Source organism: Quercus lobata, chromosome 2 (genome assembly GCF_001633185.2).
Source record: "Quercus lobata isolate SW786 chromosome 2, ValleyOak3.0 Primary Assembly, whole genome shotgun sequence".
NCBI classification, from domain to species: Eukaryota; Viridiplantae; Streptophyta; class Magnoliopsida; order Fagales; family Fagaceae; genus Quercus; species Quercus lobata.
In genome coordinates, this window is record NC_044905.1 from 29,280,141 (window position 1) to 29,295,113 (window position 14,973).

Below are 14,973 nucleotides of genomic sequence, written 5' to 3' on the forward strand. Positions count from 1 at the left end.
ATGCGAGAAGGAGAGACCCTGAAGGCCTACTCGGATAGGTACTGGGAGATGTACAACGAGATAGAGGGAAATTACGATGACGTCGCCATCAGCGCCTTCAAGAAAGGCCTGCCGACAGATCACGATTTAAGGAAGTCCTTAACTGGGAAACCAATCACTAGCGTGCGCCAGCTCATGGACCGAATCGATAAGTACAAGAGGGTTGAAGAGGACCAACAAACGGGAAAGGGTAAAGCGAAGGTTGTCCCTCAAGAGAGGAGGGACTTCAGGTCCGACCGATTTAGCAACAACAACCGGCCGAGAAGGAATTACTCGGAGCAGTCTGGATCCACTGGGGCACAAGCAGTCCACGCTGTGTTCCGAGAGCCATTACATAAGATCTTAGAGAAAGTCAAGAATGAACCGTTCTTTCAATGGCCAAATAGGATGACAGGCGATCCTTCGAAACGTAACCAAAGCCTATATTACGAATACCACCAGGAACCGGGGCATACCGCTGATAACTGCAGAAACCTGAAAAACCACTTGGACTGGCTGGTCCGAGAGGGAAAGTTGAGACATCTCTTGCATCATCCCGTTGGATGACAAGAGCAGACGAGCATCGAGGCAAGGCAAAGCACCTTGAGACCGCCTATTGGCACGATAAATGTCATTCTTACCGCTCTAGGAAGAACCGGCTCCCATCCTTTCAGAGTGATGTCAGTGGCCCGACTCCTCACTGAAGCTGACGACCGTGAGTCTAAGAGGGCTAAAGGGATGGCCTCGCCCACACTCGGATTCTCGGATGAGGATAAAGTTGGAACCATCCAGCCCCACGACGATGCTCTAGTCGTCACACTCAGGATTGGGGGATATGACGTGAAGAGGGTACTAGTTGATCAAGGCAGTGTTGTGGAAGTAATGTACCCCGACCTGTACAAAGGGCTGAAGCTGAGACCAGAAGACCTGACAGCATATGACTCCCCTTTGGTAAGTTTCGAAGGGAAAATTGTTACTTCGAAAGGCCAGATTAGGCTGCCTATACAAACAGGCTCAGACATAGTGGAGGTGGACTTCATAGTGGTGGACGCATATTCGCCTTACATAGCCATTGTAGCCAGACCTTGGCTTCATGCCCTAGGAGCTGTATCCTCAACCTTACACCAAAAGGTAAAGTACCCGTCGGAGGATCGGGTCAAAAAAGTGATAGAGGACCAAGCCATGGGCCGGCAATGCATGGTGTCCGCCATCTAGCGACGACCGAGTACCGAGCCCTCTACCTCTGCCGAGAATGGCTTATAGCAATTAACAGTCCCAGCCCCAGCCCCGGCCCCGGGTGGTGGGGGACCTGCTGAGGAGGCGAGTTGTGAGGATTTGGAAAAAGTTCTTGTGGGCTCCAATTCAAAAAGATTTTTCAAGTCGGCTTGAAACTGCCACCCTAAGAGAAGGAAAAGCTGATTAATTTTCTCAAAGAGAATGTGGACGTGTTTGCATGGAACGCCTACGAGGCTCCGGGGGTCGATCCGAATTTCATTTACCATCATCTTAATGTTAATCCGACCGTTACGCCTAAGAAACAACCTCCTCGGCGATCGTCGAAAGAGCATGCGGATGCGATGAGGGAGGAGGTGATGAAATTAAAGAAAGCAAGGGCTATCAAAGAAGTTTTTCACCCCGAGTGGCTGGCTAATACAGTTGTGGTGAAGAAGAAGAGTGGGAAATGGCGAGTCTGCGTGGACTTCATGGACCTGAATAAGGCCTACCCGAAGGATCCTTTTCCTATGCCTCGAATAGATCGATTGATGGATTCGATCGTGGGACACCCTCAAATGAACTTCTTAGATGCCTTTCAAGGATACCATCAAATACCCCTGGCCGCCGACGACCAAGAAAAGATGGCTTTTGTCACCCCCGTTGGAAACTACCACTATAAGGTGATGCCTTTTGGCTTGAAGAACGCCGGGTCCACCTACCAAAGGATGATGACCACGATGTTTGAACTACAGATGGGCAAGAGCATCGAAGTCTATATAGACGACATGGTGGTGAAAAGTAAGTTGGTGTCCGATCACTTGAGGGACCTCGGCGATATCTTTGAAATCCTGAGAAAGTACAGGTTGCGCCTGAACCCGTCTAAATGTTCGTTCGAAGTGGGATCAGGAAAATTCTTAGGTTATATGGTGACCCACAAAGGTATTGAAATCAGTCTCGACCGGATTAGAGCTATCCACAGTATGCAGCCCCCTTGGAACCCCAAGGAGGTCCAAAAGCTCACCGACATGATTGCCGTCTTAAACCGTTTTATCTCTCATTCGACGGATAGGTGTAGGCCTTTCTTTCTCTTATTAAACAAGTGAAAAGGGTTTGAGTGAACTGAAGAATGCGACTTAGCCTTCCAGCAGCTCAAAGAGTATCTGTCTCGACCACCAATCATGTCCAGTCCTGAAGCCGACGAGGTGTTATTCGCCTACATTGCCGTGGCCCCTCACGCAGTGAGCCTAGTGTTGATCCGGATGGATAATGGCATACAACGGCCTGTCTACTACGTGAGCAAGTCGTTGCATGAGGCAGAGATCCGTTATCTCCCTCTGGAAAAGGCCATCCTGGCGGTCGTACGAGCCACGCGAAAGCTCTCCCACTATTTCCAGGCACACACTGTTGTTGTATTAACCCAACTCCCGCTCAGGTCAATACTCCAAAGTGCCGATTACACAAGGAGAATAGCTAAGTGGGGGACCATTCTTGGCGCCTTCGACATTAGGTACATGCCTCGCAACGTTGTGAAAGGTCAAGTCCTCACAGATCTGGTAGCTGAATTTGCTGAACCCTCACCAGAAGAAGGGGGAGGGATGCCAAGCACAGACGAAAAATTGGTCGACACAATCTCTCACCAAGGGCCCACCTGTTGGAAAGCATATGTTGACGGCACAGTCAATCAAAGGGGCTCTAGGGTGGGGCTCGTCCTAATTTCCCCCGAGGGATTACCATCGAGAAATCACTAAAGTTGGGCTTTTCGGCCACGAATAACGAGGCAAAATATGAGGCCCTGTTGGAAGGAATGTCTATGGTCGAGAAATTGGGCGGGAAATCCATAAATATGTTCTCGGACTCAAAGCTTGTTGTAGGAGAAGTAAATGGGGAATTAGAGGCAAGGGATGAAAGAATGCAAGAGTACCTGGTCCAAACAAAGCGCTTACGGGCGCGTTTTGACTATTTTAGCCTAGCGCATGTATCTAGGAGCGGAAACACCCATGTCGTTTCTCTTGCCACGCTAGCCACCTCCTCGGCGCAATGCCTACCTCGAGTTATACTCGTGGAAGATCTACACAGACCCTCGGTGGTGAATGCCGAGTCGATGAATGTTCACAGCGTCAGGGCTGGGCCTAGCTGGATGGATCCTTTAATACTGTTTTTAAAGGAGGACGTCTTACCCGAAGAGAAGAGCGAGGCCGACAAGATTAGAAGAAAGGCTTCTAGATTCTGGCTGTCCGAGAACTTGAAACTGTATAAGCGCTCATTTTCAGGACCACACTTGCTATACGTACACCTGGATGCCACGGAGCTTATCATAGAGGAATTGCATAAAGGAATTTGTGGGAGCCATATAGGGGGTAGATCCTTGTCCCATAGAGCCATAACCCAAGGTTACTGGTGGCCGAGCATGCAGAAAGAGGCGCACGAATACGTAAAGAAGTGTGACCAATGCCAGAGGTTTGCCCCAAACATACATCAACCGGGAGGGACCCTCAATCTGCTGTCCAGCCCTTAGCCGTTTACGCAATTGGGCCTGGATATCCTAGGACCTTTTCTTAAAGCAATGGGGAACAAAAGATTCCTTCTCGTCGGCACTGATTATTTCACAAAATGGGTCGAAACCAACCCACTGGCAAACATTAGAGACGTAGATGCCAAGAAATTTATTTGGAAGAACATCGTCACCAAGTTCGGGGTTCCTCACACCCTAATCTCGGACAACGGTCTTTAATTCGATGGTAAAGCTTTCAAAAGGTATTGCAGCGAGTTGGGAATTGCGAATAGATACTCCACACCGGCTTACCCACAGGAGAATGGGCAGGCCGAAGCTTTCAACAAAGTCATAGTAAATGGGCTGAAGAAGAGGTTAGACGACGCGAATGGGAGATGGATAGAAGAATTGCCCCATGTCCTGTGGACGTACCGCACCACGCCGTGCAGATCCACAGGGGAGACCCCCTTTTCGATGACCTATGGAGCTGAGACTGTCATTCCTCTAGAAACAAAATTCCCAACACTGAATACCAGCACAAACTTAAGCAAGGTTATGATGCCAAGGTGAGACTAAGGCCACTAGCACCTGTGGATTTGGTATTCAGAAAAGTTCTGGACACTGCAAAAAACCCCGCGTGGGAAAAGCTCGGACCAAATTGGGAAGGGTCATATCGTATCACCTCGGTGGCCAGCATAGGGGCCTACTTTTTAGAAGATTTGGATGAGCATGTAGTGTCACGTCCTTGGAATGTAAATAACCTGAAATGGTACTACTATTAATGAAAGTTTGTATTATTAGTACTACCTACTGTGCATTCTTAGCTAAGTGTTAAACAGAACCCAAGTCCTGCATGACTCCTCGGACCACAGGCTTGGAGGAAATTAACCACTACGCAGTTTTTATCCAAGTATTAAACAGAACCTAAGTCCTACGTGACTCCTCGGACCACAGGCTTGGGGGAAATTAATCACTGTGTCATTTCGTCTAAGTGCTAAACAGAACCCAAGTCCTGCGTGGCTCCTCGGACTACAAGTTTGGGGGAAATTAACCACTACATAGTTTTTATCTAAGTATTAAACATAACCCAAGTCTTGCGTGGCTCCTCGGACCACAAGCTTGGGGGAAATTAATCACTGTGCCATTTCGTCTAAGTGTTAAACAGAACCCAAGCCCTGCGTGGCTCCTCGGACCACAGGCTTGGGGGAAATTAATCACTTTGTCATTTCGTCTAAGCACTAAACAAAACCCAAGTCCTGCGTGGCTCCTCGGCCACAAGCTTGGGGAAATTAACCACTACGCAGTTTTTATCCAAGTATTAAACAAAACCCAAGTCCTACGTGGCTCCTCGGACTACAAGCTTGGGGGAAATTAATCACTGTGCCATTTTGTCTAGGTGTTAAACAGAATCCAAGTCCTGCGTAGCTCCTCGGACCATAGGTTTGAGGGAAATTAATCACTGTGTCATTTCATCTAAGTGTTAAACAGAACCCAAGTCCTGCGTGGCTCCTCGGACCACAGGCTTGGGGGAAATTAACCACTACGTAGTTTTTATCCAAGTATTAAACAGAACCCAAGTCCTGCATGGCTCCTCAGACCACAGGCTTGGGGGAAATTAACCACTACACAGTTTTTATCCAAGTATTAAACGGAACCCAAGTCCTACGTGGCTCCTCGGACCACAGGCTTGGGGGAACTTAATCATTGTGTCATTTTATCTAAGTGTTAAACAGAACCCAAGTCTTGCGTGGCTCCTCGGACCACAGGCTTGAGGGAAATTAGTCACTATCCTCTCATTCATACTTAGCCGTATTACTTAAACTACGAGTAATGGGTTATCCTTGGAGGTCTAGTAACACAATCAAAATTTATTCACAATGAAGACAAAAATGGAAGTAGTAAAATGAAGTTCAAAGAAGAAATTATATCATTCATTAAGCTCCGAGATGTGTCATCTTACAAACATTAACAAAAGCTAAGGAAATGAAAAACAAAACAAAATAACTACAAGAGGAGTCCTACACTAATGTCCTAAGCTTTATCCTGGATTGAGCTTTTAGCAGGGTCCTCAGCCTCAGAACGGTCACCTTCTGCTGTAGGTTTGGGTTCGGCGTCCTTGGCTTGCGCAACAACGTCCCTTATAATGAAGGCGTCCTGAGGCAACTTGTCATTGGCTGGTGGCTGTACCTCCTCGTTCCCCCCTTTTCCTTCAGGTATAATGGGATCGGCAACAGTGGTCGGGGCGGAAAGGGGCTCCTCAAGGTTACCCGAACCTAGAATCTCGCGAATATCCACAGGGAAGAAGATATTCTCGATCCTCCAAAGGTCGAAGTTTGCAAGAACTGCTGCCTGGTCTAAGGCTACTCCCCAAGACTCGGTGACGTAGTCCCTGCAAACCATAGCCACCTCCTCAGTCAGCTTGGCTTCAGTATCCGCCACTCCGCGCTCATAGGAGGTTGCCACCGCAGCCTCAGCCGCCTCCTTAGCCAAACGAGTCGCCTCCTTTGCCTGTAGCAGCTACGCCTTGAGGTCCGAGACCATTTGCTTCTCGGTCGCAAGGTTTATCTCTGTTGTGTAAAGCTGTTGATGCATGTCCTTGGCCTGCTTCGTTGTAGTCTTAAGGCCCACCTCGGCACTGTCCTTGGCCTTGAATGCCTCTTTGATCTCCTTTTTCAAGCACTCTTTGTCCAGCCTGAGAGCACCCGTAACCTTCTCCGCGGTGAGGCGGGACTGAACCTCAACGTTTAGCTCTTCCCAAGAATTCTTCACCCACTCCTCGGCGACGAAGATCTGTTGAGTGACCTGCACGGAAACAACAGAAAAATCATTAAAACGAGAACAACAGATAAATGAGCATGGAATAAAGAACCTGAACAAGGAAGAATCTTCATTTTACCATGGCAAGATCTCTCTTCAACGACATGAAGAGGTCCGATTTCCTAGTGGCTCGGAGCCCTTCCATGTTACGAGGCAGAAGGAGGGGATGCTACAGGGCCTCGACAAGGAAGGATGCCTGCCCCCGCTGGGACTCCCAAAGGGTTGCATCCCACGGGATAGGGGGGCCCTCCAGCTCCAGGCTGGGAGACCAGATGCACTGCTCCCTCCTGATAGCCGCCTCCTCTCGGCTATCAACGGACTTGGTCCTCTTGTCCTTTGGCTCCTTGCCTTTTTTCTGTTGTTTGACCTGCTGAGGGCCGACCTAACCTTCCTCTAATTCTTCCACTGGCCTCTTCCGCCTCAAATTGGGAATGGGTTGTAGCGCGGGGTCAACGGAAGGAGGAAGAGAAGGAGGAAGTTTAGCTGGAACCTGCTCCTTAGAGGCATCCTTGGAGGACTACCCCTTGTTCCTATTGGACATGAGCCGCCTAAGCCCGGACCTCGGCTTCAAATCCATACCCTCCTCTTCGACTTCCTAGCTCGTGTCAATCCGAGCAACCACCAGCCTAGGAGAGTGAGCCGCTGAAAAACGATCAAGGTCCGAGCCAGAATCTAAAAGCTCTACTGGCCTTGTTGATACCTCGCCCTCCTCGTGGAGATGGAAGCGATCAATTTCAGCTTCAAGAGATGAATGTGAGGAGTCAATTCCCTCCCCTAGAACGGCTACCTCTTGGAGAACACGTTATGTGGATAGTTGGACTGGTGGTAGGTCTCTCCAAGCAAGGAAGCCTGGTTTAGAAACGTCGATACGGGCTAATCAGGGACTCCCAACCCTTATTACTTGACCCACGTCCACAAAAGCGCGGGATAGAGGCTCGTAGTCCAAGATGAGGTGAGCTGCACGCAGTTGTCCGTCCTCGCTCACAAAGATCTCAGACCTGAGGAGGTAGTTGAGAGCTTGGACGTTGACCAAACTTATCCTCGGAATAGTGTGCGCTTTGTCTGCAAAAAAAAAAAAAAAAAAAAAAAAAAAAAAAAAAAAAAAAACCAAAGGGAAGGTTATGTCAGTCCGAGAAGGCAAATAATCAAAGCCGAGATCAAAATAAATGAAAGGAGAACTCAAGACTAAGATTCCCGCCGGGGGACCTAACCCTAAAGCGCCCCACCTGGTGCTCTTGCCCTAACTGGGCAGCGAAGATCGTCGTGCCATGCTCCGGAGACAATCAAATAATCGTCCTTCAAGCCTTTGTTGGACTTGGGAAGGCAGGATATCAGTCTCACCTCGTCGGACCTGGATTTCAGGTAATACGACTCATTAAGGCTGTGGCACTCGTACAAGTGAACTATATCGTGCCATAAGAGGCCGAGGTTCATCTATTCGTTTAAAGCGTCTACGCACCCTAAGATCCGGAACATGTTAGCGGCGCACTAGTGGGGGGCCAGCCTATGACCGCGCAAGTAATCCCTAGTTATCCTCCCCATAGGGATCGTCATTCTTCCTTCTACGAAAGCGATCATAGGAATGACAACCTGCCTCGTCTCTCTCTTGGTTAGGATTTGATCCGAGGAGTAGTATTCTAGACCCATTCCTTGTGGGATATGGTATTTGGCCCTAAGACCTTCCATGTTGTCCGGAGAATCTACTAGGTTCTGAAATTTACCCATCCTACTAACCTTAGGTGGCATGAAAAGGTGTTTGCTAATGGAAGGGGGCCGAGGAGAACAACAAAGAAGGGGAATTAAGGAACGCAGGGAAATGAACACTTATGGGGAACGCGAATTCTAAACCTCTCGAGCTTTCGAAGGATCTGCCGGGAATCCTTACAGAAATGGCTATGGACTTTAAGTGTTTTGCGAGAAAAGGTGTTGAAGTGCTCTGGAATGCTTGAGTGTCTTTTCTAGAAAAGTGAAATAATTCCCCTCAGAAGCCTTATATAGCATGGGAAGAAACAAACAGGATTACTCCCGCTCAAAAAATTGGGGAAATGCCAACCGTTGATCAAGTGCCCCACCGTTGGATGCAAGGGAACATAAAGCCACCTGGTGCAATTAATGGCGACTCATGGGCTATGAAACACCAGTAGCAATAATGAGGCAAGTGAAACCGTACTCCCACACGTGTGAGTCAAGGAATTGTGATCATTTGTCCAATAAATATCAAAATCCCATCTTTTCTCCTCGGATGAAAGGGAAAAACCGGAATTTTGAGGGGCTATTGTAGAGGCAAAGGCCCAAAATCACACAATGGGCCTTGGGCCCCTTACCGGATGGTCAACTATGTCCGAGGAGAGGGCGTAGATACTAAAGGGCTCCCAACACAATTCTTATGGGCCTGAAGATGTTTAGAAGGCGGTTAGAGGAGGAATGTCTCCTCGGACGTAACAAATAGGGCTCAAACATGCATTCTGCCTACTAGAAGGACCCACCCCAACAGGCATTAGTAACAAGGATGAGTCCCATAGGCCCGTAGGAGGGAAGGAAGTGTAGGGTGTCCAAGGAGAGGCTGCAGCTGCCACATTAAATGCATTATAACTACTTTTCTAGCTGCATTAATGTGGAGGGGACCTTTGAACAGTGCTGCCTTGGCTACCACCACTCATAGAAAGATGGAGGGGATGTCTGATGAGACAAGCACTCAAGTGAGGGTCCAAATAATCAACAAGTGTAAGGCCCTGATGGCTTCAAGAGAACTATATAAGAAAGGAGAGTCCCCATGAGGAAGGGGACGAAAAAAAAAAAAAAAAAAGGAAATTAGAACAAAAGAACAGTGCAAGAACTATAGTCTTTGAACAGGGACCCGTATACATTCCCCGCGTCTCCTCAGACTGAGAATCTATGGATGTGAAGGGGATTTTCTTATTTTCAATTATTGTATGGCCCAACCTTAGCTAGAACACACTTCGTTAAGGCCTAGTTCTATAGCCCACTCTCTACAAATTCATTGTTTCCAGGCTCCTTGGACTAGAACCGCATACCTGTTGGGCCCGGGCTCTAAATTGTGACCCTACAGCCAACAATATCAATACTAGATAATCCATTATAATAATAAAAAAGTTCTTATCCAAAAAATTAAAAACCAAAACACCAAAACAGAAATAATAAAAATATTGTTTACAACCCACAAATGGATCAAGCTATTTTGTCATGAACAATTTTCATCTCCTCATCTTGTATATTTTCAACGTTTGCCTGTCTGCTACTACTTTCTCCACTACTATTGCTTCTTGGTCTATCCAAGTCATGTTCATCCCAATTGAATCCCTCATCTTCCCTATCATGTTTTCTAATAAAATTATGCAAAAACACAAGTAGCAACTATAATATTTCTTTGGTGCTTAATGTTATAAGATGGCATTTGCTTCAAAATTTTCCATTTATTATTCTACACTCCAAAAGTTCGCTCAATTGCACTTCTAAGTGATGAGTGAACAAAATTAAACCTCTCTTCAATGTGATTCCCTTAACCAGCTCGTCGAAAATCTGAAAGATGATACCTCTGTCCCTTATAAGGTGGCAAGTATCCTTTCCTTAAGGGGTATCCAGCATCAACTAAATAATATTTTCCTAGTAAAACAAAAAAAAAATGTAAGATGTACATAAATAATATCCTTCATATATAATTAATATATAAAAATATTATATGCTTGGTGGTGGTTTTGGAAAGTTAACTGCTTGTCGACGAATAGCATCTAAGAAAATATGTGTATCGTGTGCTACACCCTCCCATCCAGCCATAACAAAAGTGAAAAGTAAATCAAAATTGCATGCTACCATCACATTAAAAGATGTCACATCATTTCTATTATAATATGGAGTTTTCTTGTTTTTTATCAAGTCTTTTGGTTCGCGCACTTGCTCACAATTTTTTATTTATTTTTTTATTTTTTTTACTTGGGTTTCTATTAAACAAGCCTAAAACTAAGTCTCAAGCTTGACTTATTTATAAATAAATAAACAAACATGAAAAATCTTTTTATTGAATAAAGTCCAGGCTTTTTTATGAATGACTTTGTTCATTTACAGCCCTAGGGTATTCTTCTTCTTTTATAATTAAAATTTATAGCCTTAATTCTATTTGTCCCTTTTTTTTCTTTTTCTTTTTATCAAATCTCATAATTTAGCAATGGTTTTAAATTAAAACCCATATTGTTTTTCAATTTTCACAAGTTTTTAAATAAAGTATATGCTTCTAAATATAATTTGTGTGGCTTGGAATGAAATAATATCCAATATATATGTGTGTGTTGAAAACATTAGGGATGACAATGAGGCTGGATAGGGTAGGATCATAAACTCATGAGTACCTCCCTTCTCTTTTAAGAGCAAGAAAAATCTATGCGAGGTATAGTGGGTTTGGGGTCAAGTTGAAAGTATTTGGCCATACTTATAGTTTCAATATTAATAAGGTAGAAATGAAAAAGAAGATAGATAGGCAGTTGAGATAATACTATACTCCTCAAAATAATAATAATAATAATAATAATACTAATACTATACAAAGAGCAAATGTTTTAGAGGATATTAATAGAAATTGCCAAAAAAATTATATACAGAATGTGTATAAGAGAGGTTAAAGTATGACTTAAAAATATATTTCCTCTGTCCCAATTTGTTTGTTCTTTATTCCATTTTGGGATATTCCAAAATATTGTCCTATTTCTAAAATTAAAAGTCATTAATTTACTAATGTTCTTATTATACCCCTACTTTATTTTAAAAACCATTTGAAAAGAAAACCAACAAGTGTTTAAAAAATCAATCTAATTGTGGCAACTTTTTAGTTGCCTCATTAAGAATAACTCTAAAAATAAATAGATAAATAAACTTAAGTAAGATAGGGCATGTCAAGCGTGGCTAGGAATGACAACGGAGTGGGTATGGAGTGGGTTTTCTATTCCTCGCCCTCGCCCCACTTCCGCTTTGGGGCAGAGTTTTTTCCCTGACTTGTTGTGGGTACCCATCCCACCACACCCAAATTTTTATATGTATAATTTATTAAAAGTTTATTTTAAACGCATTAAATTAAAACTCATAAAACTTTTTTTTAAGCTCTAACAATACAACAATTCAAGTAGTAAGAAATACAAAAACAATTCAAACATAGCAATACAACAATTAAAAAATATAAACAATGTAAATATTAAAACATAAAATTATAAATCCAATAGTACAATATAAAAAAATCATAAATTTAAAGTTAGAAATCTAAAAACACATATGTATGTCTTATAACAAACCTATAAAAATAATTTTTAATTAATTAAATATAAAAAGGGCAGGTGTGGGGGAAAATTTTAACCCCCATCTCCGCCCAATTTGTTATACAGGGTGGGTAAAATCCGTCCATTAAGGATGGGTGCGTCGGGTACCCACTAGTGTGGGTTTAAATTGCCATCTACAAAGAATTTTTGTCATCCATAAAAATAATTGTACATTATTATTTTCTTTTAAGAATATTTCATTGTAGCCTCTTTGTATATTTGATTATAGTTTGAATTAAAAAGTTTTTGGATTGAGTAAAATGGGGATTTTTTTTTAGAGAGTTTCAATCTATGACATCTGTACATGTAAGTTAGATTTTTAAGACTATGTGAGAGAGAGGACGATGCATCTAACAGTACATTTAAGTGGAAAATCTTAAGAACAATAAAAATGAAAGCTTTGTCACTTTAACGTCGAGAGAAATGTAAAGCATAACATGGAAAGTAAAGAAGGCATAAGAAAATACGTGAAAACCCCTTTGGAAGGGATGAAAAACCACAAGTGAGTAAGGGGAGAATGTTTATTACTCTTTAGAGCTCTCTATTATGTGAAAACGAAAGCCTTCGAACAGGGGTGATGTTCTTCCCAAAGAAAGCCTTTTCTCTATCTCACTTTCCTACACAAACATTCTGCTCTTTCTCTTGTCTTCTCTAGGTTCTTGCCCTAATTGTTCAACAACATGTTCCTCTTATAGTACGAGAAATGTTGTGAGGTATATTGAGATAAGTGTCAAACCCTTATTCACTCTTTTCAAACCCTAATATAGCTATTGTACTATACTATGGTTGGAATAGAGAGAAAGCACACCAATGTCAAGGTAGTGGAATGAAGGGTGGCTCTACTACTTCGTGTGGAGCAAACCTTAAACAAGGAAAAGGGACATCAAAGATACTACGAGTGATACACGTGTCTTCAACAGTGATCCAACACAAGCTCAACCAATAAAGAGTGTTCTATAGCATCTAGCTATAGGGGGTCACTATCTCCCTTTTGTGCAAGTGCTGGGTGTCCATGTCAGGTGCAAATCTCATTTTTCTCCAAGATGGTCACGCCGTTGGCACGGGCCAAAGATCCCCTTCTTTAGTCGACATTTCCTTTCCTTTGCTCACAGCTATTCCACATGTAGGGTCTGGATCTAGTCACATCAGCACTCTTATGTGCCTTGGCTGGCGCTCCTATAATCCTAATAATATATTTTATTCAACTATCAGAGATATTATCATATTGAACTAACTGAAATTCACAATAAAATAGAGATTTTAATTTAAAACCAATTGTTCAATGTGGAGTTTAAAATGATTTAAATATTATATATGGGGTTTAAAAAGTAATTTGCATTTTTAAGATGAAATCCAAAGCATCGCTGCAATAATGAAATCCTTGGTAACGAATTTTACACTCGCTAATTTCATTAAATAGCCAAAAAAATCGCTTCTATTTTGGTAAAATTTTGCTGCTTTTCCAAGAATCTGAACCCGTCGGACACTATACGCTTACCCGGCCACAAGTCATTGCTGAACACTCAAGCAGGTTTCTATTCCATATTCCATATTTGATATTCCACAATTCATTCACCATTTGGAAAGTTTCATAGTCTATTCAACACAATTCATTTTGGAAATAAAAGACTTTGATTCTTAACTAAAAAAGAACTTTAGGAAAGTTACTTGAAATTCAATTACAAAAAGAAGTCAGAGGTCATAGCGTCAAAAATTTTATTTTTGACGTCCAATCCAAAGTACCGCTGTAATATAATTACATCGTACAAAAAGACTCTTGTTGCTGTAATAACCCACCATATCGCCCCTATTATTCCTTTTATACAATTTACTAATTTAGGACAAAGTTCAGAGAAACTAATCCTTAACTGTTTTAATTTTATAATTTTAAACCTGATATTTTATATTCATTATAATCAAACCATTTAAAAAAAAAAATTAAAAAAGCTTGGATTAGAAGGATTTGAACCCTAAACATCTTTGTTAAAAATATTAAGTGACATTTAAGTTACAAAACTCTTAACATATAATCTAATCATCCTCTCCATATTATTTTTTGTTACTAATTCGATAATTGGAAAGTGAGGATTTAAACTTTGAATGTATTAGTTAAAAATATCAAAGAGGCTACTTAAGTTACAACACTCTCGCTCACTCTCTTCATTTTTTTTTTCAATAACAACCATTACTAAAGGCACTCTCTCTCTCATATTATCTCTTATGTTTACCGTGTTTTGTATTCCAAATCAATCACATCAATATATACATATATAAATATGATAATTGGGGAGAGATGATTTGAACTATGAACATCTCAATTGAAACATTAGGAAGTATCTCTTGATCTACAAATCTCTTGGTCATAAGACAATGTTGTTGTTTGTGTATAATAGATACCCATGAAAATTTTCTTCATGTAAAATAAGCTACATTTTTTTTGTAGTTTATATATTTTTTTTAAAGACTCTTAGTAGTTTTTAGTCATGGATGGAGGGATTAGATTGCTATTACTAAGAGAGTCCAATTTAAAATTAAAAAAATTGGTTCAATTTGTCACAAAGTAGGATTGTAAATGAGTTGAGTTGAGTCAAGTCTTAAAAGTTAAGATTTGTTCATTTAATTTTATTTTGAACATGAGTTGAGTTCAAGCTTTTTATACTAAACAAGATTACATATTTAAGCTTGGATTATTTTCTTGTCAACAAGCTCAAGTCTATTCATGTGCTTCTTGGTTAATTTATTCTCTTCTCATATGTAATAAAATCATGTCTAAAATTTTGTATCTATTCACAAATCAATGAATTTTTACAATAAAATAGACAAAATTATATCATCCAATAAATTATAAATAATAATTTTATATTATATGAATCTATTTACAAGTTTACCCAATCAAATCGCAAGTCTATATAAATATATTTTTAAAGATAAATATACATATAAGAATATAATAATATCATATACAGTTTAATTGAGCCTAATGTTCAAGATTTAGTTCACAAACACATTATTATATTTAAGCTTAACTTATTTAATAGTCGACCCTAAATTTAGACTTGAGTTTGTCTTATTTATTAAATAAATAAACATAAAAAAGTTTTTTAAAAAATA

The 14,973-nt window shown here is 41.7% G+C and overlaps 2 protein-coding genes across 2 annotated transcripts; both read left to right on the forward strand.

Moving 5' to 3' along the window:
* Positions 1-585, forward strand: LOC115962665. The gene has a single exon (XM_031081556.1). The coding sequence runs from the start codon at positions 1-3 to the stop codon at positions 583-585; it is 585 nt and encodes a 194-aa protein (XP_030937416.1).
* A 111-nt stretch (positions 586-696) lies between these two features.
* LOC115962670 lies at positions 697-1,233 on the forward strand. Its single transcript, XM_031081560.1, has one exon. The coding sequence runs from the start codon at positions 697-699 to the stop codon at positions 1,231-1,233; it is 537 nt and encodes a 178-aa protein (XP_030937420.1).
* The last annotated feature ends 13,740 nt before the right edge of the window (positions 1,234-14,973 follow it).